Consider the following 27419-nt stretch of genomic DNA (forward strand, 5'->3'; position numbering starts at 1 on the left):
TTTGTTTAATCAGATTTTTTTCTCACTGTAAAGTTTTATACTTTTTTTTGGCGGGGGGAGGATCCCAAATATTTTCATTGAAGTTATTCCTATGTATTTTGAAAAAGTTTTGTATTGCTGTTATGAAAGTGATTTTTTTTCTATTATGTTTCTAGCATATAGGAAAGCTGTTAACTTTGCCATACATTCTCTTGTATTCTGCCACTTATCAACTTTCTCATTTTTTCTAAAGTTTTTTGATTGAATGTCTTGGAGTTTCTATGTATAAAACCTACCTTCTACAAAAGAATCAGTTTGTTGTCTCCTTTCCAATAGTTTTACCTCTAACTCTTTTACATGTCTTATTGGACTAACTAGAATTTCTATTAAATACTAAAGGTGATCAACAACTAAATACTAAAGGCAGTGTGTTTCTTTGTTTAGTTTTTAGTTAAATTAAAAAATTTAAATAGCATGTTTATCTCAAGCATCAAAATAATTGTTTTCTCTTAGTAATATGATATATAATTCTTAAAAATATTTCTTATTTATTTAGAAGGTGGAAATGAAAGAACCATCATGAAAAAGATTTCAAAGAGAAAAGAAGATATTTTTAGAAAAGTAAGGTATTAATGGAGTTTATAAGGATTTTGATTATACTAAATAGCTCAATTGTAAATGTAGGAGAGTCTTGAAAAAATGTGATATATTTGGTTCTATATACAAATCGTATAGTTCATATGTTAAAAAATAATAAGAGAGTTTACAGATTAGTTATACTCTTTGGTCTGTCAATTATGTAATAAAGTATTAGAAGTGAGTTGTTTATATATTTATTTATCTATTTATTCCCTTATTTAAATATTTATTTCTCTGTTCTCTCAACCAGCTAACAATCCATTTCCTGCTTTGCTAAAAAAAAAAAAAGTTTTTCTTTTTTAAATCAATGAATGAGTGAAACATTTTTAGGACTGGTATCTACGTGTCACCTAGAGTAACTCCAATTAAGATTCATGTTTTATTCCTGCCTTCTAGATGGGGATGGGAAGTTATGAAAAGTATATCCAGAATGCTGGGTGAGATTATTGGGAATTGAAGGAGACATCTATCAATCACTTGCTGGGGTTGATGTCCCGTCACACCTTCAAGGGTTACTGTCTCCTTGGTCAAGAGTGAAGTTAGGTATTTTTAATTTTGTTGAGGAAAATACTGAAGGTTTAGTAAGAACAGAACATCTTAGTTCATACTGAACTTACTCAGTAGTTCTTAAGTGTGGTACAGGAGCCACTGGTGGATTTGGAGTTCTTTCAGAAGGTCTATAGACTAAGCTCTTACTGTGATCATGTCAGTATACCCTGCTTTGGCTTTTGACACGAATCCATGTTTTTACTGTGATTGGAAATCTGATGTGTGTCTGCTTGCTCTTCCCATTCCAACTGCACATTAGTTTGGTTAGCATGTACAGTTGTTATTTAAGGAGTCTTTTGCTATTCTATTTTTTCAACTTAAAATGAAAAACTTATCCATATTGTTCTAAAAAAACATTTAATGTTGCTAGTATGGTTTAATTTTAGAATATTGAGGTTTAAAAAGTGGTAAAAGAAATAAATGCTCATTTTAAAATATTGAATTTTTGATAATGGTAGTACATTCAATTAGAAATACCAGTAGGCAACTAGAAATATGGTATTCAGGAGAGCAGTCAAGGTTGGAGACAGATTTGGGCAGCCATGGGAATCCATGCACTCTCCAAATCCTTGGAATGTGCCCACATTTAGGCTATGAAGAGAAGTGTGACCAAGAAAGGATACAAGGAATAAGTGGCCAGAGAGGTATAAGCGTAGAGGAAATGGTTATAGAAAGCTTTTAGAAAGTTATCAGATGCTACAGAGTACTCAAGTAATAGCTAACATTGATATAGTGTTGAGTTTCAAAGTATTTTCATATGTTTGATCTCATTTGACCCTCCTAAAAGGTATATGAAGTAGGCAGTATATGAACACCAACAACTATCTACTGGATTTTATCATTAAAAGGTTCTTTTTGATATTACAGAGAGCAATTTTTTAATTAAAAAATCTATCATATATAAAGAGCTCATACCCATTGATAAAAGGATGAAATTTAAGAAAACAGGCAAAGGATATGAATTGTCATTTTAAAGGAGATGACTTTCAAAGGGCTGATAAACCTATGAAAAGATGTTAAATGCCAAAACAAAAAGATACAAGGTAACCCTTCCCCCCTTTTTTTGCAGATGTCAGAAGACACAGATAACATTGCAGTAGAAGAAAATGTAGACAATCAGCTCCAGAAAGGTTCTCAATAAGTATACCACAGCTCTAATACTGTTGGACTTTATTTTTAAAAGATATAAATGACTAATCCTATCCCAGGGTTTCATTTGGGAACACAGTTTCTTAAGGGATACGTTCAAACAGAAACTAAACTTCCTATATAATACAAGTGGGTATAAGGAAATAATGGTAAAGTCAGTGCATGTAATAAAACTAAGTTTTGTTTTCTCTTTCTCTCTTGGCAAACATGGAGAATCTTCTCGTTCTTCAGACTATGTTACACTATAAAGATACAGAGATATAGAACCTGTTTCAGGAAGTTTCCAGGTCTCAGGGAGAAAAGTATATAAATAATGGTTGACTCCTGCTTCATTTATCCAGCAAATATTTATTAAGCACCTACTATGTGCCATCTGTCATTCTAAGTTCTGGGAATAGAGTATAAATAAACCAACTAATAATTTTTAAATTTTATCATGGAATACTGCAATTAAGAATGAAGATTCTCATGACCTATACTGATTTAGCTTTATGCTTACCCTTTATTTCCACCATTTTCTATTTAACCTTTAACTACTCAAAGGCAGGGAGAAGAAAAAGAAAAATACAAGGCAAAATGACCAGTAGGTCCTCCATTTTCCATTGTACCTAGGACTGCATAACCCCTGTCTTTCTCAATCCATACAGTAGATCATCTGGTGGATGAGAAGAAAATAACATGAGGCTTGGAGTACACATAGCAGCTGGAGCCTTCTTTATACCCAGCAAGACTGTTTCATTTCCTCTAAGTGCTGGCAGTATTATACTGAATTTACAAAACTGACATAAGTAGTTAGAATGGATGCTTGGAGACTTACCTCTCTTTTTTTCAGATTCCTTTCTCTTCAGTTTAATCAAGTTGAAGTAAACTGGTTTTGATATTTGTATATTCTGTGGACTGTAGAGCACTTTATATAGAATATTACTGTTTTCATTGATTTTTTTCCTAAAAGGAAAAAGATAAATGTTTGCTTACCTGAACCCTTTTTTTTTTTTTTTGCCTCACTACAAAATTCAGTCCTGACCATGCATGAGTATTTATTCCAGATGGAAGAGGGGGAAGTTTCTAAGCTTTATTTTCTAGGTTCTAAGCTCTCATGGGGCAATGACCCAGTCTTCATAATTGTCATGATCCAAAGAAATGTATGTTATTTAGCTATTTAATAAGTACTTTTGATGCTGTTGCTGTTTAATTATATTATAAGAAAGTATCATGAACTCCATATTATGTTGGCTTCTTGATAGATTTAAATGTGGAAGAAAATCAAAACATAATAGAAACTCTGAGAGGCAAAGTAAGAGAAAAGCTAAAAAATGCCAAGGTAATATTACTTTTTCTTTCCTATTTTCAAATTTACTGTTTAAATCAACATATATCATGATAAACTTTCCTTTATCAAAAAAGAGCTAAAATTCTATTTTAACATAGCTCCTTAAATCCAAAAAGCTTCAAGTTATTTTCCATGCTTTCTATTTCCAAACTTGAAGCCAAGAAAAGTTAAGTGATTTGGTTATGGTAACTAAATTTGACATCTCAGGAGAAAACAGGTATATACTTTTTAAAAGAAAAACTTTGAGAAGTCTTTGTTTTTATCCATTTTGGGCAAAAGACTTATGAACACGATTATGTCTATATCTGTGAACATTAAGTTTTCCATACTATTTATTTACATTGTGTTTCAGATTAATCAAGGCAAAAAATCTTCAACTCAGCTGCTCATTGATAATAAGATATGTCAGTGGTCTAAGGTGAATACTTTTTTTAAAAAACTTTTTAGAACAGATTTATTGAGGTGTACTTTACATAGTGAAAATTCATCCATTTTAAGCGTATGATTCAGTGATTTTTAGTAAATTTACACAATATATAGTCAACATTATAATCCAATTTTAGACCATTTTGTCACTCCAAAAAGATCTCTCATGCCAATATTTAATCACTATTTCTACTTGACATTATTTCTTATCTTAAAAAATTATAATAAAATATTATAGGTGATCCCCGAATTACAGATTTTGTTCTGAAATACAATGTGTAATCACATATTTGGAACTTCAAATGACAAAATCACTCACATCTTGGGTGAACTGCATTAATTAGAGTAAAGGCTAAGCAGCTTTAACAAAAAGATTCAAAGTAAAATGTCTTAATTAAGATAGAAGTTTTATTTCTCTCTAGTGTAATAGATAAGTAGTCCAGGCTACTAGGAGAGTTCTGCCATCTTCAACACTTAGTTTCCATCTCTGAGTCCAATGGCAAAGCTGCTGTGTCTTCATTTGCTAACCAAAGGGGAGGGAGGAGGAAGAGAGCCATAGGATTGCAGATTGATCTCTTACAGGACAAGACCTGAAAATTGCACACATTATTTCCACTAAAGGAATGTGGGAAAAAATGTCTCGATATCCAGCTAAAAGTAAGTTCTATTATTAGAAATGGCAGAAAAGACAGCAATGAACAACTAGTCATTTCTTCCATAAGCAATGAGAGTATTTAAAAAATACTCTCAAATTTTAAAATGTAAGGAGTGTATCTCGGGTTTTTAAAAAACTCATCTTTGTCTTCTCCACAGGGTCCCTCTTGGGTGCTTAGTAAAAATTAATTAAATTTAATAGTAAAAGCAGACTAAAGATGATTGTATACATGTTGTTCATTCAACAAATGAATAAAAGTGAGCCTAACTTGGATTTAATTTAACTATGAATAGTAAAAAATTGGAAGTTTGTCAAGATAAGTCCACTGAATATCAAGAAAAGAGGTAAAAAGGAAGAGAAATTGGCTTCTAAGAGTTTCCATTACAAACTACAAGGAAGGGATGTCTGCTCAGGAAGTTGAGGATTTTAGCAAATGATTTTTCAATGAGCAGAGACAGAGGGAAGTAAAAGTATATATGGACAGTTTATATATCAGTATTGTTGAAAGGTACATAACTTTTAAAGTTAATGGGACAGCGATATTGTAGATACAAACAGGATGTAGGATAAGCTTTTGTATTTTACATATTTTTGGATTCTTCAGTTCCTAGGAACTAGCAGATTTCCTCCTTCCTTCTTTCTTTCCCTCCCTCCCTCCCTCCCTCTCTCTCTCTCCCTTCCTTCCTTCCTTCTTTCCTCCCTCCCTTCCTTCCTTCCGATTCCTCTCTCAAACCTCTCTAAAAACAGTCCATTTAAAAGTGTGTGACAAAGAAGTGATAGGCGATTTATATTTGAAAGATTCAGACTTTACAGTATTGAAAAATGAGAGCCTATTTACAAGCAAGTTCATCACTAAGAATATGCCACTTTTAATACCTTTTATTATTTCTAAGTTCGCAAAAGATTATTGGTGGGGTGAGGTGGTACTTGTATGTGAGTGCATTCATACCTGAGAACACCCAAAAACAGGGAGAGAAAAAAGAGTTTGCCCTGAGTCCACCTTTTGATCTAACTGTAAGGTAATGCTCTCAATACTCTGACTAGAGTGAAGAGATAGATTGGGAAGATGGAGAAGATTTGGACCCTATATTTTAATTAAAAAATTTTTCTAATTGAGATATAATTGACACATTATATTACTTTCATATAATTGACATGTTATATTACTTTCAAGTGTGCAACATAAGGATTCAATATGTGCATATATTGGGAAGCGATCACCACAATAAGTCTAGTTAACATTTGTCACCATACATTGTCGCAAAAAAAAAGGTTTTTTTTTCTTGTGATGAGGACTTTTAAGTTTTACTCTCTTGACAACTTTCAAATATGCGATATAGCATTATTAACTAGTCACTGTGCTGTACATTATATCCCCAAGACTTACTTATTTTATAACTGGAAGTTTGTACCTTTTGACCCCCTTCACCCATTTTGCCTACTGCCCCCTGCACCCCCTGCCTCTGTTCACCACCAGTCTGTTCTCTGTATCTGTGAGCTTGACTTTTTGTTTTGCTTTTTTAAAATTTCACCAATAAGTGAGAGCATATGGTATTTGTCTTTCTCTGTCTGACTTATTTCACTTAGCATAATGCTCTCAAGGGCCATCCATTTTGTCACAAATGGCAAGATTTCATTCTTTTTATGGCTGAATAGTACTCTATTGTGTGTGTGTGTGTGTGTGTGTGTGTGTGTGTGTGTGTATCTTTGTCCATTCATTGGTTGATGGACACTTAAGTTGTTTCCATACCTTGGCTATTGGAAATAATGCTTGGCTATTGGAAATAACAAACAAATAATTTTGTTTGTTTGTTTGTTTTTAAATCACAGTTACCGGACCTTAAAAACAAAACAAAATACAAAAATAATACAAAATACAAAAATAATTCATGAGGGCTTCCCTGGTGGCGCAGTGGTTGAGAGTCCGCCTGCCAATGCAGGGGACATGGGTTTGTGCCCCGGTCCGGGAAGATCCCACATGCCACGGAGAGGCTGGGCCCGTGAGCCATGGCTGCTGGGCCTGTGCATCCGGAGCGACGGGAGAGGCCACAGCAGTGAGAGGCCCACGTACCGCAAAAAAAAAATAAAAAATTCATGCGCCAAACAGACTCAAAGTTAAATATTAACTTGATACTATCCTACTGCTTTTTATTCTTGAATAAGATACAGTTACTATTACCATATTACAGAAAACTACTTCTTTCCCTTAAAAGCAGAAAAAGCTCTCACTTCAACACTGCAATACTGGTTTTCCATTGTTTAACCTGCAGACTGAAGTCTCACTGGATGAAGGTCTTTCGTGTTTTATTCTGAGTGGTGAAGAAGACTCAACTTTAGGCCAGTCTGCAAAGCAGGTTGGATTTGTTTCCCTTCCTCCTACATCCTCATTCTCAGGAAAAATAACTCTTTATTAAAGGCATAGAATGAAATACTTGATGGGAGGTGAAATTTTTATTATTGAGCTGCCTTCTCTTTGAATTGAGAAGCTGTTCATAATAATAATTCCTAACATTTATTGAGTGCTTACTGGATGCCCAGTGATATTCTAAATTTTTAATGTGGATTATCTCATTCAATCCTCATAATAACCCTGTGAGGTAGGCATTATTATCATCTCTGTTTTATAGGTGAGGAAATAGGCACACAGGGGTAAGAACTGATAGAGCTGGGAAGTACAGGCTATCGGCTCCAAAGCCTGTGTTTTCTTTTGTTCTTCCTGTTCATTTCTCCAAGTGCCCACGTTGTTCTCTGTAATCTCTATTACTCTTCATTGATTCCCCATTCTTCATCCCTCCTTGTACAATCCCAGACCCTTCTAATTTCTGTCAGTTCTTCCCAAACTCTTCAGCCCCACTGTTATTCTAGGGCCGTCCTTTCCTCCAGTCCTAATCAGTCTCGCTAGTCTTTCCCATCTCCTGATTTGTCAGTCTCATTGGTCTCCCTTCTGCTCCTATTCCTCTCAACTTTCTCCATTCCTCTCTACCTTCAGATCTCTCTACAGTTTCCTTGAGCCCCCTCCTGTATTTCCAGAGTGCTACCCAGTATCTTCTGACACCTCCCAGTCATTTCCAAATCCTTCAGGTCCTCCTTTTCAATTTCTCTTGGACCCCGCTTTGCCTTTCTACTTATTTCTCAGTCTCTTCCATTCCCCTTTCTTTGTATCCTGTATCCTGCTCCAGTCTTTACGTTCCTTTTGTTGTTGTTTGTTCCACAGAAAAGAGCTTTATCTTTAAAAAATATAACAAATTTATTATATATATTATAAAAACGTAATGCAGAAAACCATGAGGAAGAAAATAAAAATCATGTGACATCCCACTGCTCTGAGATAAACCACTATTACCATTTTTTCATGCTGTTCTCTATGCTTATACCCATATATGCACACACAGACTTTTATATAAATAGAATCACAGTATAGCAATTCCATTTTTCCAATTGCTCAGCCAAACCTTGGTGTCATCCTTGGATCCTCTTTTACTCACATGCCTCATATCCAGTTTGTCACAAATCCTGTTGGTTCTACCTTCAAAGTATCCAACCCACTTCCAGAACCCAGCCCACTTTTCATCACCTCCCTGGCACAGCCTAGTCTATGCGGCCATAACCTCTCATCCAGAGCATTGCCAAAGTCTCCCTTTATTTTTACTATCGCCCCAACAGTCTATTTGTTATACCATACAGTAGTCAGAGTGATTCTGTTAAAATCTAAGACAGAACATTTTTTTTTAACACCTTCTAATGGTTTCCTATCTCAAAAAAAAGCTGAAGTCCTTATAGGGGCTTCCACGGCCCCCTTAGTACCTCTCTGACTTCCTTTCTCACTAGTTTCCCCTTCTTCCACCCAACTCCGGCCATACTGGCCTCCTTCCTGTTCCTGCCTCAGGGACTTTGTACCTTTTAACTGTCTAGACAGCTCTTCTCTTATCCTCATGCTCTCTCCCTCACTACCTTTGGGTCTCTGTTCAAATGACACATAATTAAAATTACTGTGCCTGAAAACCTTATGTAATAGTACCTCCAACCCCCCAACCCCCAACCCCCATCCCAGTATTCTCTAGCCACTTACCTTGCATCATTTTTCTTTATGTCATTTATTTTCTTTCTTTGTCATTTATCACCACCTCGCATGTATTTCTGTCTCTTTGTTTATTTTCTTCCTTGAACATATCAGGCATTCCATATTTGAGCGAATATTGAATAAATGAGTATCAAACATGCACATGCTCTGCCAAGTCACTTGATATCCCAGAATCCCATGATATGGGTTAAGGAATGGACTTTTCAGGGGAAACGAGAAGGTCCACCCAGCAGAGTGCACCAGGACGAAGCGCTGTGGTTATGGCTGCTTTTCCTTCTTTTCCTTCTCACAGGGAAGACATGAGAGAAATTAGGTCAGTGGGGCAAGTAGACTGTTTGGGCACAAGGAAGTTCAGGCTTGGATGTGGGTTGTTTAGAGAAGTTGTTTGAAAAGCCATCTGCCCTGCACCTGGTAAATTTGGGGACAATGGGAATCTACTGTCCTCATCACAGGGAGGAGAAAGCTACTGTTTTGTGGGAGGCTGAGTGTGACTGTGGCTCCTTCCTACTAGGAGAAAGGGGAGAATCTCTCTCTCTCTCTCTCTCTCTCTCTCTTTTTACCACACCATACTCAGGTGCATTCATTTAGACTTATGCATGGAAAATTAGGTGGTTGCCTTCTGACCTCATGCTTCCTGTCACACAACAGCTAACAGCACAGACACTGGTCTGCTGTGAGCTGCATAGTGAAGACCAGGAAGGTGATTATATTGGTTGAGCTCATAGCTTGTCTCAGGCTAAAAATATAGGTAGCTGTAGTGGGGTAGGATTCATGAAAGAGACCTACATGGTCACAAATAAAAGGCTGGGATCCAAGATGAGAGCCTGACATGACTCAGCCATCAGGGCAGACCTCAGCTCTGAAGGCAGGTTGAAAGCCCTGACCTGCACCAGGGGTGCGGTGAAAGTAGCTTGGTAATGGGACCTCCAGCAGGAGCAAAGAGCCCCTCTTTGTCTATGATTGGAATATTCAAAGAGATCCCCTATGTGAAGATCCCCCAAATCTTGCTCCTAGGTGTCAGTGTCATATCTTGTTTGACTTCTGAAAATGTTGCCACAAAGATTTCTGGATATAAAATACTTTCTTGATTTCGTGACAGGAATATAGGGAAGGTATGATGATGTGATGACTTGATATGAACCTAAGTGATGCTTAACCATGTTACTCACTTAATTTTGTCAGAGTTGATCAAGGCCATCTACGGTTATCTATTCAATGGAGTTCTATTATTAATTCTTTTAATTTAATTATTTACCCCTAAATGTATGTTTTTGAAAATTAAGGGGTTTTTATTTGCATGACTCACATACTCTGTCTCCTTCTCTCTTTCAACATATGTAGATTTTAAGTTAAACAACTAAAGTCATCCAAAATAAATTGGTAATATTTTTTGTGAAGAGACTCATATAAAATTTCTGATATAATATAAAAGTATACATTTTTATATTTAGTAATATATCTGTTTCAATACCTAAATTCAGATTGTTTGTAACTTTTATATATCATATTTCAGAAATGTATCATAATCAATCACAGTGCCACAGACTTCTATTTGTATCTTTACTTTTCTTTCTTCTTTTTCTTAAATATCATCCAGAAAACAGCATGACTACTCCACGTCACCTTAGGTAGTACTTCTTTCTGAACGGTGGAAAAAAATGGGGCTGAAGACCACATGGCTTGATGTCTTTAGACTTTGCCCTGCACTGTGAATTCTCAACAGTTGAAATATCATAGTCCAATATTTCAGAACATTTTCCATAGGAGAGGAGAGACTTGAATTGTAGTTCTTTTTCAGTAGTCTTTCATTGAGAATTTCAATGAAGGGCTATAGAAAAATCATATTTTATAATATTAAGCCTTAAGTGAGTTCTTCTGTGTTCAATGAAATTTAATTGTCACACAGTTTCAGCTTGAACTTGAACTGGGTAGCATAGATCAGAAAGACTTCACAGCAAGATTCTAGTACCTTTCATTTATCTGCCTGTTAATCATTGAGGACAAACACGTATACTTATTTTTCTTTTTGGTATTCAACAGAGATCAGTAAATGATAGTTACCACAAACACTTTTCACTTGGTGATAATTTACAAAACTTTGCTGAGGGCCGAGATGAAGATTTTATGGAAGAAGTCATTTTCCTAGATTTACTTGAAGTAAAGGCTGCCAATTATGAAGATGATCAAGAACAAGTGAAAAAACAACAGGCAAATATTTTTGTTCCAAGCAATTCTCCAGGTAAAGTTTTTACAAGAAAATATTCAAGTCATTAATGAATCATATTGTAGGATAATAGCTTCTTTGTATGCTGGATAGATAAAAAGTACTGATTTAAAATTATAGAAATTTTTCTATATTTCCTCTTCATGCTTTCTCTGAGTTAAAGGGAATTGGTTGAAAAAGCTCATTCATTGTGTGTGTGTGTGTGTGTGTGTGTGTGTGTATAGATTTTCTGCTAGGCTTTAGTGGTAGAGTATATGATAGTTCCCTTTTGCTTCTTGTTTGGTCAATACCAGTTTTAATATTTTGGACTTTAAAGTAATATCTAGGTTTTGTTATTAAGTGATCAACCAACTTAAACTGCCAGAAGATACGATGCCACGCATTTTAGAAGAAGAAGGATTCTATGTTCACAAAAAGCCAGAAATATATAAAAAGACCTGCAACAAAATGGAAAATCGCCTGCTTAAACTAGAAGAGGCAAGTTCACTAGCTAACAAGGGAAACCACTCACTGATGGTGTGTGACATTTGTTTTTAGTATAATATTTACTTACTATATTTTTAAATATTTTTGATAGGGGAAGTGTTGGTTTGAAGAAAGTGGAGAAATAATGTCATTACCTTCACCTGTTAGACAGTCATGGAATTTCAGACTAAACATAAGTAAGGAACCTTTAAATCCAGCACTGAAGACCATATACAGAAAGGTGACCAACAACAGTTTATTCATGATTATGGTTAGAATTCTTGTAATATCAATTATAACTTATATACTTATTTTTGTGGTGTTAATTCACCTTTTAAAGATATTAGTAAGTCTAGTAAAGGCAAAACTATGATGAAATATCAAATATCCATTAAAATGATGTTTTCAAGGAATATTTAATGATATGGAGAAGTCCTCAACATAAAATGTAAAGTTAAAAAAAGCAGAATGCAAAATTTCATATGATCCTAATTTTATAAAAATAGATAATGAATGAATGAATTTATCAATGAATGAATAAGTACGTACATATATGTGTATGTAGATAAAAAGACTAGAAAATATATCAGTTAATAACTATCTCTGGATGGTAGAACATAGGATTATTTTTATTTTCTTTGTTATACTCTTTTCTATTTTCTAAATTTCAGAAATGAATATATGTTATAATTAAACTAATTTATGTGTATTCCAAAAGACATTATGAAAATTAGCAGTCCATTAACCTAATGAGAAGAAATATTTAGACAGAAATAGTTATGTTAAAAATTTGGCTTGAAAAAGTTTAAATAAGAATTTTGTACAAAAACCTAATTTCTCAACCACTTGCATTAACCATTCCATATATAGGAAATATGGCTGTAGGTAGATACAAAGTGGAAATAATACTTCCTAAAAATACAGTCAACCCTTGAACAATGCAGCAGTGGGGCACCAACTCCATGCAGTGAAAAATCTGCGTACTGCTCTCTCTGCCTCAAAAATAAAGAAATTAATAAATTACTCATCCAAGGGCAGGAAGCTGAGACAGTTTGGGTAGACTCAGGACTCAAACCCTAGTTCTTTTGATTCCACACATTGTGATCTCTGATCGAACACCAACTTTTCCCCACACTTAATTTAAAGACCTGTAAAATGAAAATATAGATACTGTAATTATTGAATAAATCTGTGTATAAGTGGACAAGCTCAGTTCAAACCCATGTTGTTTAAGGGTCATCTGTACTTACAGGACTTCATTCTCTAGTCCCTCTGTTGCTTTAAACCTGTGAGTTACTTCTCCTCTTCTAGTAATTATATGCCTTCTGTAGTTAATGCTTTTTCTTTACAGTTGCAGTTCTGTGTTTCTTGCATATTCCAGCAACTGCAACATTTTAACAGCAAGAGCACTTAGTTCCTTATAAGGCTGTTACTTCTCAGCCTCCATAGGAAATGAGATTTCTCCCTAAACTGAAGAGATTTATACTTTTGGAGGTCTCTTTCTCTTTCTGTAACATGTGAGGATCTTCTTTCTTTATGATATATGCTCTCTTTTCTTCTCCACAGTTTCTGTTTCTTTCCCAGAGAAACTAGAAAATTTAAAAACAAGTCTTCCTTATGTTGTAATATGTTTTTTATATCTTTATACCACTCATAAATTTCTTTCAGGATTTTCTAAAAATACACCAAAATTTGCTGCTAAGAAAATCTTTTACCATTTTACCATGCAAAATGCGTTTAAGCTTTAATTAATTGTCCTACTTTTTTTTTTTTTTTTTTTTGGATTCCCGGAGTGGGGCACGAACCTGTGTGCCCTGCATTGGCAGGCGGACTCTCAACCACTGCGCCACCAGGGAAGCCCAATTGTCCTACTTTTAAAATTAAAGACATATACAAAGATTTTTATCATGAATTAGTGTTGACATTTATCAAATGCTTTCTCTAAGCCTATTAAGTAGTGTAATAGTATTTTCTTAACTTTTAATGTGGTGAATTACACTGATTTTCAAATATTTCTGAAATAAATCCCATTTGTGATACATTTTCTTTTTATATATTACTGAATTTGATTTTCTAATATTTTGTTCAGGATTTTTGCATACATGTTCCTGAGATAACTTTTTCTTTGATTTTTCTTCCTTGTAATGTTCTTGTCAGATTTCCATCTAGGTTACACTGGCTTCAACACGATTTGGGGTGTGTTCCCTCTTTTTCTCTTCTCTGGGAGAATTGTATAACATTGGTGTTATTTCTTCCTTAAATGTTTGGGAGAATTCACTGCTGAATCCATCTTGCCCTGGAAATTTATTTGTGGGAATGTTTTCTATTATAGACATATTTAAAAAAAAATAAAAGACTGTCCAATGGAAGCACATCCTGTGTTTGTGGATTGGAAGACTTAGTATTGTTAAAATGTCCATACTACCCAAAGCAATATACAAATTCAATGCAATCCCTATCAAAATCCCAATGGTATTTTTCACAGAAATAGAAAAACAATTCTCAAATTCATAGGGAACTTCTAAGGACCCTGAATAGCCAAAACAATCTTGATAGAGATGAGCAAAACTGGAAGACTGACATCATCATTATGTCAGAATAAGAGTTTTCTACCATCTTTCTCTCCAGAGAACACTGATTTTGACAATCACCCATGGACAAGAGTGCCATTATGGAATTCTGGGAGTCCAGTGGAGAAGTTCCAGCACACCATTGAAGTAAATGGTCTAGAATTCTGGGTTGGTTGTTATTCTTCTTTTAGCACTTTGAAGATAACTTTCCACTTATTTCTGAATCTCATTGTTTCTACTGAAAAGTCAGCTTAAAGTCTTACTGTGGTTTTCAGTTTTTCTCTTTGTCTTTGGTTTTCTACTACAATATGTTAAGGTGTGACTTCCATTGTAATATGTTAAGGTATGCTTTTTCTTTATATTGATCCTGCTTTGGGCTATTAGGGCTTCCTCAATGTATGCCTCCATGTTATGCATCCGTTTTGGAAAATCCTCTGCCATTATCTTAGCAAATACTGCTTCTGCCCTAATCTCTTTCTCTTTGTGTTCTGGAACATCAAGTATACATATCCATTTTATCTTCTGCTTTTGCATTTTTTTCATCCCTTTTTCCCTCTGAGTTTAGTCTGAATATTTTCTGTTGCCCTGCCCTCTAGTTCACTTAGCTAACTTTCTACTGTGTTTAATCTCCTGTTAGATCCATCTAATGAATTATTTCCCCTTCTTCATTTATTTTTTACTTGAAAAGATTTCTCTTTTTTTTACCTTAAGGAAAAAGCATTCTGTGATCTTTGTTTTTGTGTTCCTTCTAGCTTAGGCTTAATATCTAAATACTTAAAATTTTAAAAATTATTTCTATTACTCTATTGTTACCTCATTTCTGAGTTTTCCAAATTCTGGTTTGTGTTCTTTAATGTCATAAATTTTCTTAATGTCTTTTGGCTTGTTTTGTAATCCACATTTCTATTTTTTTGAATGTCTTTCTGGTATGCTTTGATTGTGGGGATATTATATTACTGTTTATTCATTTTTATTATAGAAACTTTGTATAGATTTAATCTTGAGCCTTTTCTGCTGTTCATTCTTATATTAAATTAGTTTTCCTGAAATTTTAGGAAAAAAGCTTGTTTCAGATAGCTTTTCTGATGTCACAGAATTCTGTTGTTTTTGTGTAGTGTTAAACAATATAGTGGCTGTATTCTCCTTCCCAGATTATTTTCTGTATCTTCTATTAATCTCTGTGGTCCCTGACCATCTCAAGTTTTATTCCACTTCCAATAGTTTCTCTTTAGTGTGAAGCCTTGTCATAAAATTTTCTAGGGAGTAGACTCCCCTAGCTGCTTCAGAATTCCTTGCTGTAACCCATAACTGGAGTAGACAAAACCTCTAACAGTTTTAGCTGATGGCTTTTTTTTTTTTTCTTGGCTGCGTTGGGTCTTTGTTGCTGTGTGCGGGCTTCCTCTAGTTGCAGCGAGTCAGGGCAACTCTTAGTTGTGGTGCGCGGGCTTCTCATTGCAGTGGCTTCTCTTGTTGCGGAGCACGGGCTCTAGGCGTGCAGGCTTCAGTGGTGGCGCATGGGCTTAGTTGCTCTGCGGCATTTGGGCTCTTCCTGGACCAGGGCTCGAACCCTTGTCCCCTGAATTGGTAGGCGGATTCTTAACCACTGTGCCACCAGGGAAGTCCCCTTTTACTCTATTTTTATAACACATTAATAATATCTACTTTAAAGTCCATATCTGGTAACTTCAATATCTGGGTCCTTGAAAATCTGTTTTTATTATTTGTTCTTCTCTCTTGATTTTGCGCTTTTAGTCCTGTCTTTTATTATAGGTGGTATTTTTTTTATTATATTCCATATATTATATATGAAAAGTTGTAGAAACTCTAGATCATATCTTCTTGCAGAAAAGTTCGTTCCTCTAGTTTTTAGGCATATTGAGTGTGGATAATCATCTTAATCCAATCAGGGACTTAACTGATTTCAGACTGGGTTGCAGTTTTGTTAAGGCTCAATCTGTATCTAAGTCTTCTGTTTACCTAATCTCTTCCCTGCTTGACTGTAACCAGGGTAAGGTTTTCTTTTTGTTTTGTTTTTTTAAATCACTAGCACATATCCAAATGCCTACCATATAGCAGACACTCAATGAATACTTATATTATTTGTAATGGAACTCATCACTTCAGTAGATGTAAGCTTTTAGGGTCCTGTATAATTTAGAAGAAAAAAACACCAGTTGACTGGCATAATCTTAGAAAATCCTATTTTCTCCATGGTGCCTATCACACCATGAGAGCCTGGCAATGTCTCTGCCTCATCGTAATTCATAGCATAGCACATTTACCAAGATTTTATAAATGACCCCCTCACCCGCACCCAACAGTGCAATATCTTTCCGGTTTTCCCCAGTTTGGTTACTATAAAATCCATCTCCATTAAAAAATTAAAAAATAAAAGGATAAAAGAGGAAGGAAGGGAAATCCCTGGTATTTATTTTATCTTGTTTTTTGCTGTTACATGGCATAACTTTTGCATGTTATGGTGACAGTGTGTTTTATTTAAATTTTGCTCAAGATATAGCACAGATCTTTTAACATAATTATCAGAGACCATTGCTCTTGGAGAAGGAGATCCTTGAAACAGTGGCAGTTTGCTGAATGAATGAGTGAGTGCATGAATAACTGAATGAACAAAGCAATGATAAGTAAATGCAGAAAATATAATTTTTGGAAAAACATTAACCACTATCCAGATTAACCTTTGTAACCATCTGGAATCCCAAATTGGAAACCACTGGGCTGAACAAGTAATTTTTCCTCAACTGCATCTGTTCTAGCTTCATCCAAGCTAATTTCAGTATTTCATGGACTCTTAGAGTTGGGAATAAATGTAAATGTCACTTCACCAAGCATGTAAACTGAGTATTAAAATTCATTCTGTAGCAGCATCCTTAACAGGTAATGTTCTCAAATTAGTGCCACACAAATGCCTCTGCCTGCCTTTCCCTTCTATCTTCTCTACATTTTTTACTCTGCTCAGCCAGCCATGGAGGCAAGGTTCATTTGGGGTTTCTCACTGGAATAAAAATAACATAAGGGCCATTGAAGCAGAGATAATAGCTCCCTGAGTATCAAAATCCTCTCTTTGCTGTTGCCTCGGCCAGGTACTTTAATACTCTGTCATACCTCTATTACCCCAGGTCTTATTTGCTTGTTTTTTGTTGACTAGTTTTGCCTAATTATTTACTATATGCCCTTTACTCCTTCTTCTGGCATTCCTCTTATACATTTACCTGGATTTTATACATGTGCATGTAAAAGTTACGTTTATGCTACCCTGTAGTTTATTAAGTATTCAATAGCATTATGTCTAAAAAAACCCCAATGTACATACCTGAATTAAAAAATACTTTATTGCTAAAAAATGCTGTCATCTGAGCTTTCAGGGAGTCATAACCTTTTTGCAGTAGTAGCATCAAAGATCACAGACCAAAAAATAAAATAAAATAAAATAAAAAAAGGTCACAGACCACAGATCACCATTACAAATATAATAATGAGAAAGTTTGAAATATTGCAAGAAGTACCAAAATATGACACAGAGACAGGAATTGAGCAAATGCCGTTGGACAAATCGTGCTGACAGACTTGCTCAACAAAGGGTTGCCATGAATCAAGTTTTACAAATTAAAGAATTTGTAAAAAATAAACACGACATCTGAGAAGTACAATAAAGCAAGGTACAATGAAATGAAGTATGCCTGGATCTAAAACTATATGGCCACTATATTTCCAGAATCACTCGTCTAATGAATTCTTAATTTTAGATATTTTCAGTATATTTTTAGCTTCAAAGTGTTCATTTGACATTTGATTCTTCTGTATATATTCCAGTTTTCTTGTGGAATGCTCCATGTTTTCATCTTCTCATCTTTTCATGTATTTTATCTTTTACTCTTTTTAAAACACATTAATAATAGCTACTTTAAAGTCCATATCTGATCAAACTCCAATATCTGGGTCTCTGAAAATCTGTTTTCTTAACTTGTTATACCAGGTAACAGCATGGATGTTTTTGTACTTTCATCTGGTTTTTGATTCATTGTTGCCTAGATCTTTGTTCTTATGGTCTAACACACTTACCTCGTTCTAGAAGTTCACATAATTCCTTCAGTCAACTGCTGCTTTTAACCAGTGTCATGGAGCTTACTATCTCCCAAGAGAACTCATTCCAGTATTAGGCAGTTCCAATTGTTTATTGTTTTCTGTGTGAATTAAAATCTGCCTCCTGGATCACTATTACTCTTTTGACTTTGGCCATAAAGAACTCATAAACTACTTCACTTATGTGACAGCTCTTCAAATATTTGAAGCCTACTTCCACCTTTAGCTTTTGCTTTCCAGTCTAAATTTGCTTCCTTTGACTGCTGTTGGATATTCCTCCATCTCAGTTACCCTCCTCTAGCATCTGAGCACCACAATCAGTAGGTATTGAATAGGACAGGACCGGGGGCAGAGGTTTGTGTTATTCCAGTAGAAACCCAAAGCAAGTAAGCAACATGGTTTTTCGTCCAGTACTGAATCTGCTTAATAAGACAGGCATCTCTAGCTTAGCAACTTGAATTTCCAAAATTATTCAGTTATAATTTGGTTCTTTAAAATGGAAACTGTTTATTTCCTTGGTGGTTTTGCCTGGTTAATGACCAATTTACTACTGATTACTAAATTTTATAGGCGGAACTAAGTGCAGGTTTCCCTTTCTGAGTTGGCCTTTACATTGAGAATAGAGACTTACAAGATAAGGATAAAACAAAAACAAGCTTTATGACTATTTTCTTGCCTCCCCTCAACCCAGAGAGGAAAAGGAGGAGATTCCTAGCTCAGGAGAGAGGAAGGAGGGAGAGATGTAGGCATCATCCTGGTGACCTATAGTCCTTGAGAAGCACTGGATATGCCACACCAAATCAGGGGTGGGACAGCAGTTTTTTCAGTGTAATAACAGGTGTAATAGCAATGACACAGACTGGAGGGTATGTTCTACTACTACAGATTGATCTAGAAAGAGCTCATGCTGTTTTTTTTAGGTGGTTGCAGTCATGGCTCAAATCAGGAGTGGCTAGCCATTCATGAATTAAGCTGTACGTGCTAAGTAACCCACTAACCTTCTCAAACTGTATCACGAAAAACTAATCACATGAATATTCAATCATAAGTACTTAAATTCAAAGTAGTGTCCTAAAACACTGTTGAATCATTTTTAATACAATCTAAGGCCTACGGACTTCAACTAATTTAGGGACAATCTGGTTTACAAATGGAGACAGTGTCATGTATAAAGAAAGATGGTCTCCTTATAAAGTAACATTTGCTTAGAGAGTCCAGGCCCCTCCAGGGAATTTTCCAGGGAATTACCAACATATTCACTTAAGAACAATGTTTTAATAAGGGTTTGTCATTTAACTCTGGCCACAGATGACTGTGAGAACATCACATAGTGAACTATTGACCCACCAGTTCTAAACACCATTTTTCATAGTGCTTCTATAGGAAATTATTTGGCGGCTTATAACTTGAAAGTTCAACCTCTACCAGCACACAATAGTAAGGTAGATGACAGTAATTTATAGCAAGATGATTAAAATGCTGCAGTATAAATATATTTTATGAAATCAAGGGCTATAATCAATTTTGAGGAAGAAGGAGCAAATAATTGGTTTTTTTCTTTTCTGTATCTCAATTTTCTTACAGTTAACATATTACTTTTTTAAGAAGTTACTTGTAATTTCAAAAGAAATAGAACAAAATTAATATCCTGTAAATATTTTTCTTTAAAAGGCAGTGAAATCTGATCTAGAAAGCTCTAGTAGGAACAAAATGGAAGATCAAAGGGAAAGGTACCAATTAGATCTCAACATTGTGGGTTTGCAATTCAGTCATCATCCTCTCTTCAATCAAGAACAAGTATTATGTGCTAGGCTGCTCCAACTTTATGAGTGTTTTCAGGACAGGCAGCAACAGAATTTACCTCAGCTGCTTTATGAGAAGGTGAGAATGGTTTTCATTATATTTACAGAGCTGAACTTTTAATATTGAAAGAGAAAAGAGACTTCTTAGTACAGAGCAAGCTATCATTGAATATGTTCCCTTAGCACTTTGAATATTTAATCAAATAAAAGAATGGTTGATTTCAGTTTTCCTGAAAAGAAACTGTAGGAATTAACTGGCCAGGGAGGCAGCCTCAAACATATCCTGCAGGATATTTAGCATCTATAAATGTTTGCTAATCAATGGTATTCTTGGTCCTATGACTCAAGAAGAATATTTGAAATCATTACTATTTAAAAGAGCCAAATGGCTGTTTTCAATCTTGTAAGAGTGTATTTTTGATAAAAATATTAGTGACCTTGAATCTCTCATCAAATATGAAGAGTGTTAGTCTGAGAATGATTGATCCAAGTAGTCATCTAATGACGTCATAAAGGGTACATAAAATCTGAAGAGAAATCGAAGGAGTACCCACTGATTATTTTTATGAATTTGCACCTCTCATCTAGACTCTGTGCTGAGTTTTTGATACATGAGCATTTTGTTAGCTAGTGTTCTCTCTGAAAAGATATTTTGATAGGTCTCATTCAGCTAATTAATACAGTTAAAAATAAATATTTAGTGAGGTATTTAGTTAAGTATTCAAACCTTATAGAGTCACCAAGATATTCCAATAAGCTGGAAATGAATTGTACCTTAATATATCTGCCTTTTAAAATACAAGTGCAAAAACTACAGGACTTCATCCATTTGATTGAATTTTCACATAGCAATTGTGTGGGAGAACTTAACAGGTGAAGACCATGAATTAATAAGGTCAGAATATTTCCTAAAACAAATACTGAATATTCTAACTTTTAGTTTAATATGACCATTGTTTTTATGAATGAAGGAATCAACTCTGAAATTAAGATGTAGGTCATTGAAAAAGTGACTTGATTTATATATTTTTACTTAATAGACAGTTTTCCAACAGTATTGTATAATTTTTGAAGTCTGATCTAGCAATGTCAATTATATTTCACTAGAGTACTATCTATTACTGTACGTAAAAACTCTACATTTGTTTTTCATGTAGCATGGTTCTCTGTATAAAATAACATTTGGGGATCATTATTTGTAACATGTTTATTATTATTATTATTATTTTGATTCTTAGGAGTCCAAAGTAATTTCTTAGCTGATTTTTACTTTTCCTCAATTTATTCTGTTATGTGCACATAAACATTTTCTCCAATTTCCTGGTAAATTGTAAAAAGAGAAATTTGGTAGGTCATGTACATGCCCTTCTAAAATGAAAGAGGAGAAGAACAGTAGGGAGGAGGAGAAAAGGCCAAGTGTTACAGAGTGTGTCCATTGGTCTCCTACCAAAATACTGATTTATAATGTATGTATCCTTTTAGTCCCTTGGTGTGAAATGTATGGCTCTGCTTGTTCTCAGTGGGTTCAAACCAAGTTCAGAGTAGTGGGAAACTCACTGACATCCAAGGAATTCTGAAACTGGAATATGTCCCTTTATGTGAGTATGAATCTCACTTAAAGAACAAGGAGAAATGCTGCAGACAGTATTAGAGAGTAGAAAGGATCCTCAGCTTTGCAGCGTTCTGCTATTTTTCCCTCTAGCTTTTTTTTAAATTACACAAGTAATACAGGAGTACATTCTCATTGTAAATGATTCAGTGTAGAAGTTTCAAAGTGTGAAAGACCTACTTCAATCTTCACCTTATGGTTTGAACTACAGCTTTAAAGTTCTCTTTTCCATGTATCTGTGTGTATATATATGCCATGATAATTTTTAACATAAACTGGATCTTCCCATATGTATTATTTGGCAACTTCGTTTTTTAAAACTAATTCTGCATCTTGGAGCTTTTTCCATATCACTATATATAGACCCATAATATACCTGTATTTTAATATGTTTAATCACTCCCCATTCACGACAGTTAGGTCATTTCCATCTTTTTATGATTACAAATGATAAAGCAATGAACATCCTTGTACCCATATATTCGAGCACACAAGTGAAAACTTCTTTCACACAAGTGAAATCTAGGCTAGATTCATAGAAGTGAAATTTTTTGGTCAAGGGTAAGTGTGCATGAAGTTTAAATTTTATTAGAGAGTAATGAATTGCCTTTCCAAAAAAGGTTTCAGTTTGAATTTCCACTGACAGTACAGGACAGACCCCACTTCCCAGAGTCCTAACCAGTAGTTGATATTATTTGCCCATTTTTCTGTAGCTTTGTGTATCTTTATAAGAGTTTTCATATATATACACATATATGTATATACACATGTACACACACACACTGGATGTAAGTCCATACAAGATATATGTCTTTTGAATATGTTTTATATATTTTTGTCCCATTCTGTTTCTTGCTTTTTAACTTCATTTTTCTTATCTCTTGGAAATATTTAAAATTTTATGAAGTCAAATCTGTCACTTTTTTTCTTTGGGGATTTTAAGTTCTGTTTTTCACTTACTAAGCTTTCTAGATTTGTATCAATTAGCATACCTTTGGTTACAACTCACAGAAAACTCTCTCTCAATTGCTTTAAACAACAGGGAAAAAGTATTACCTTCTGTATCAAAAGTCCGAAGTTAGGGCAGCTCTACAGTTAGTTAATTTGATGGCTCAATAATATCATCAACAACCCTGGCTTTTCTCTCTTTCTAATCTTCATCTTCAGAAAGTTGACTTGGTTAGCTTTTCTCATGGGAACTAACAGAGTGGCTGCTCCAGCTGAAGGCGTGCTGGCCAGACACACAATATGCAGCCTAGAGTCTCACTTTGAGAGCCCTCTCCAACCTTTCCCTTACGCCACCGCAGATTTCCCCTCATGTCTCATTGCCTAGAATTATATCACATTATCATGCCTAAACCAGTCACTAGCGAGAAGAATGACATTGCTACAAATGGCTAGACTCATCAGGGTTTACATCTAAAATAAATGGAAGAAGATTGAGCAACTGAACAAAATTGGGGCTCTGCCTACCAAGAGAAATGAGTATTCAAGGGCGACCAATAGTGTCTGGCAAACCAAAATTATAAAGATGCCTTTCTAAGGATGCTCAGCATCACTAATCATTAGAGAAATGCAAATCAAAACCACAGCGAGGTATCACCTCACACTGGTCAGAATGGCCATCATCAAAAAAAATCTACAAACAGGGCTTCCCTGGTGGCGCAGTGGTTGAGAGTCCGCCTGCCGATGCAGGGGACACGGGTTCGTGCCCCGGTCCGGGAAGATCCCACATGCCGTGGAGCGGCTGGGTCCGTGAGCCATGGCCTCTGACCCTGCGCATCCGGAGCCTGTGCTCCGCAACGGGAGAGGCCACAACAGTGAGAGGCCCGTGTACCAAAAAAATAAATAAATAAATAAATAAAGCTACAAACAATAAATACTGGAGAGGGTGTGGAGAAAAGGGAACCCTCTTGCACTGTTGGTGGGAATGTAAATTGATAGAACCACTATGGAGAGCAGTATGGAGGTTCCTTATAAAACTAGAAATAGAATGGCCATATGACCCAGCAGTCCCACTACTGGGCGTATACCCTGAGAAAGCCATAATTTGAAAAGAGACATGTACCACAATGTTCATTGCAGCACTATTTACAATAGCCGGACATGGAAGCAACCGAAGTGTCCACTGACAGAAGAATGGATAACGAAGATGTGGCACATATATACAATGGAATATTAGCCATAAAAAGAAATGAAATTGAGTTATTTGCAGTGAGGTGGATGGACCTAGAGTCTGTCATACAGAGTGAAGAAAGAGAAAAACAAATGCCATATGCTAACACATATATATGGAATCTAAAAAAAAAATGGTTCTCATGAACCTAGGGGCAGGACAGGAATAATGACGCAGATGTGGAGAATGGACTTGAGGACACGGGGAGGGGGAAGGAGAAGCTGGGACGAAGTGAGAGAGTGGCATTGATATATATACACTACCAAATGTAAAATAGATAGCTAGTGGTAAGCAGCCGCACAGGGAGATCAGCTCGGTGCTTTGTGACCACGTAGAGGGGTGGCATAAGGAGGGTGGGAGGGAGACGCAAGAGGGAGGGGATATGGGGATATATGTATAAATATAGCTGATTCACTTTGTTATACAGCAGAAACTAACACAGCATTGTAAAGCAATTAGTCTTTCTATATATTCTCCTAATAATGTGTGTGTGATATGTAATTTCTAGCTTTTTATTCTATCTAGAGTTTATATCTGTGTTTTCTGAGGTCAGGCTTCAACTCAATTTCTTTCCCCTAAAAGGTTAGCCTATTATTTCTACTGATTTAAAATTCTGCCTTTATTGTAAACCAGCTTCACATATTTACATAGATTTAAGGACTATCTACTCCACTGACATATTGGTCTGTTTCTGCCCTGTTTTAATTACTACGTTTAATTATTAAATTATGATGTGTAAGGACAAGTGCCTCCTCATTGGTTTTTTCCTAGGATGTATTTGCATATTCTTATAGAGTTTTTCTTCCATATGAACCTAAGAATTAGCTTGTCAACTTCTATTTTAAAGATCCTATTACCAAGGCTTCCCTGGTGGCATGGTGGTTAAGAATCCGCCTGCCAATGCAGAGGACACGGGTTTGAGCCCTGATCCAGGGAGATCCCACATGCTGCGGAGCAACTAAGCCCGTGCACCACAACTACTGAGCCTGCGCTCTAGAGCCTGTGAGCTACAACTACTGAATCCCGCGCACCTGGAGCCCATGCACCACAACAAGAGAAGCCCGCACATCTCAATGAAGAGTAGCCCCCTCTGGGAAAGCCCGTGCACAGCAGCAAAGACCCAAAGCAGTCAAAAATAAATAAATAAATTTTAAAAATAAAGATCCTATTACCAAAAGAATCTAAAAAAAGAAAAAAAGTGGATATATGTATATGTATAACTGATTAACTTTGCTGTACACCTGAAACTAATACAACATTGTAAATCAACTATACTCCAATAAAATTTTTAAAAAAGATCGTATTACCATTTTTATTGTAATTGCATTGTCATGTTAATTTTGAAAGAAATTTTATCTTTATAAAAAATTGGGTTTCCTCATCTAGGAATGTAGTATGTCTTCACATTTGTTGAGGTCTTCTCTTATGTCTTCCAGTGAAAGTTTATATCAGTTGACTCTAGTCGTGGAGTTGCCACAAACTGTCGCTAACTGTGATAGACGACTTCTGCACATTTTAGGGTTTTGTTTCCTCTGGTTTTATTTCTCTGTCGATATTCTCTGTGGATATTTCTGTCTGTTTTATACTTTACTCCATATATTTTGCTGATTTTATTTTACTTGTTATCCTATGTTGTTATACACTTATTCTTTTATAATGAGATATGGATGTGTAGATATAATTATAAAATACATGTATAGGTATGGTTGTGATGATGGTAGTGGATATGGATAGAGAGATAGATATCTTTTCTGTAACCATGGGATTTTAGGTAGAAGATAAGATGCCTGTGCTCAATATGCCATCTTGATTGATTGGCATTTCTTTATATTAATTGATAAACTAATTACTTAGAAGTTTCAAGGTATAATGTTTGTTTCTTAGACAAATATTGAGGCTCTTCTCAGTTCTGCCCCAAGGTGCTTATATAAAATATATTCTGGAAGACAAGACAGTAATACACAAAAAGTTATACACTTGTGCTGCTGCTGTTCATACCTAGACCTACAGGTGAATTGGCGTGATGGTAACAAGTGGATGAAATGTACCAAAAAAGCTCTTTTCTTTGCTGTAGCTTAAAGCACTGAAGGATGCTACCAAATTAGCAAATGAAAATTTGGAAACAAGCCAGCTGACCAGAAAAACTTTACAGGATTATTATTGGCAGATAAGGTAGGTTTTAGGCCATTCACGTATTCATCAAGCATTTATTAAGTAATTTCTTTAGACAGAGTATAGTACAATGCTATGGATGATATAAAATAAGAAAATAACAATATCCTTACTCTCTTTTTTAAATTGAAGTATAGCTGATTTACAATATTTTATTAGTTTCAGGTGTGCAGTAAAGTGATTCGGTTGTATTTTTTTCAGATTATATTCCATTATAGGTTATTACAAGATATTGACTATAATTCCCTGTGCTATACAGTAAATCTTTGTTGCTTGTCTATTTTAGGTATAGTAGTTTGTATCTGTTAATCCAATACTTCTAATTTGTTCCTCCTTCCCTCCTCCCCTTTGGTAACCATAAGCTTCTTTTCTACATCTGGAGTTTGTTTCTGTTCCGTGTATAGATTCATTTGTATTATTTTTTAGATTCCACATATAAGTGATGTCATATAGTATTTGTCTTTCTCTTTTTGACCTACTTCACTAAGTAAAATATTCTCTAGGTCCATATGTTACTGCAAATTACACTATTCCATTCTTTTCTATGGCTGAGTAATATTCCAGTGGGTGTGTGTGGGTGTGTGTGTGTATTTTTTTTTTTCTTAAGCCAATCATCTGTTGATGGGCCCTTGGGGGTTGTTTCCATATCTTTGCTATTGTAGATAGTGCTGCTATGAACATTGGGGTGCATGTATCTTTTCGAATTAGAGTTTTGTTTCTGTGTATATACCCAGGAGTGGGATTGCTGAAGATCCTTAGTCTTTAGGCAATTATAGAAGTGGTTCCAGCCTTTTGTAAAAACTCATTTTTGTGTAAGAATATTTCATAGAGGTGTCACATGAAAGTAGTTGTAGTTTTACAGTCTATTTTAAAAAAATACATGTTGATTAAAAACTACTATGAGCTTATTAATACCTTTCAATTGACTTGGATTATATTTATCTCAAGTGTTTGTATATGTTTGAGAATTAGTCCACATACACATATGTGCAAGATATATTATTAATTCAGTCTAAAAACAATACTCAGATAGTATATAGAGTTAAGGACCCCTGTAAAAAAACGTGATCTACAAGTTGGGAATCATTGGCTGATAGACTTGTTGGGAAGAGAAGTTAGGAAAGAATAAAATAACTGGAAAAATAATTTCAGGACAACACATGATTATGTGTCAAGGAATCTTCAAAAGCAGGAAAGCTCTCTGGGAGGTACTTTTTGGGTAGAGAGTTAAACTATGCACAAAGATATGACAATTGTGAGAGTGATTTGATAGTTAAAGAATTCCCCTGACTCTCTGCCCATTGACCTGAAATGGCTCTACAAGCTCTTAACCACTAGAGGCAAGTTGTTTTAAATAACTGGTTTCCTAGAATAACCTAGTTAAATGCAAACAGTATTACTTGAGGAAGTTGACATATGTCTTGTACGAGTACTGGCACATAGTGAACTCTAAATAAATGTTAGTTGAATGAATGAGTGAATGAACAGAAAC

The 27419-nt window shown here is 35.2% G+C and overlaps 1 protein-coding gene across 1 annotated transcript in view; it reads left to right on the forward strand.

The window, feature by feature from the left end:
* The first annotated feature begins 554 nt into the window (after nucleotides 1-554).
* Nucleotides 555-27419, forward strand: part of LOC112415834 (protein CC2D2B-like) — a 124107-nt gene continuing 97242 nt past the window's right edge. Inside the window, 10 exon segments of the mRNA XM_024769014.1 lie at nucleotides 555-600; nucleotides 2237-2297; nucleotides 3561-3637; nucleotides 3999-4064; nucleotides 6998-7081; nucleotides 10849-11047; nucleotides 11373-11509; nucleotides 11610-11738; nucleotides 19840-20049; nucleotides 25830-25927. Of these exon segments, the coding sequence (XP_024624782.1) occupies nucleotides 559-600; nucleotides 2237-2297; nucleotides 3561-3637; nucleotides 3999-4064; nucleotides 6998-7081; nucleotides 10849-11047; nucleotides 11373-11509; nucleotides 11610-11738; nucleotides 19840-20049; nucleotides 25830-25927 (1103 nt within the window). The 5' untranslated portion in view covers nucleotides 555-558.

The sequence above is a fragment of the Neophocaena asiaeorientalis genome, unplaced genomic scaffold (assembly GCF_003031525.2).
Source record: "Neophocaena asiaeorientalis asiaeorientalis breed wild unplaced genomic scaffold, Neophocaena_asiaeorientalis_V1.1 scaffold1325, whole genome shotgun sequence".
Taxonomy (NCBI): domain Eukaryota; kingdom Metazoa; phylum Chordata; class Mammalia; order Artiodactyla; family Phocoenidae; genus Neophocaena; species Neophocaena asiaeorientalis.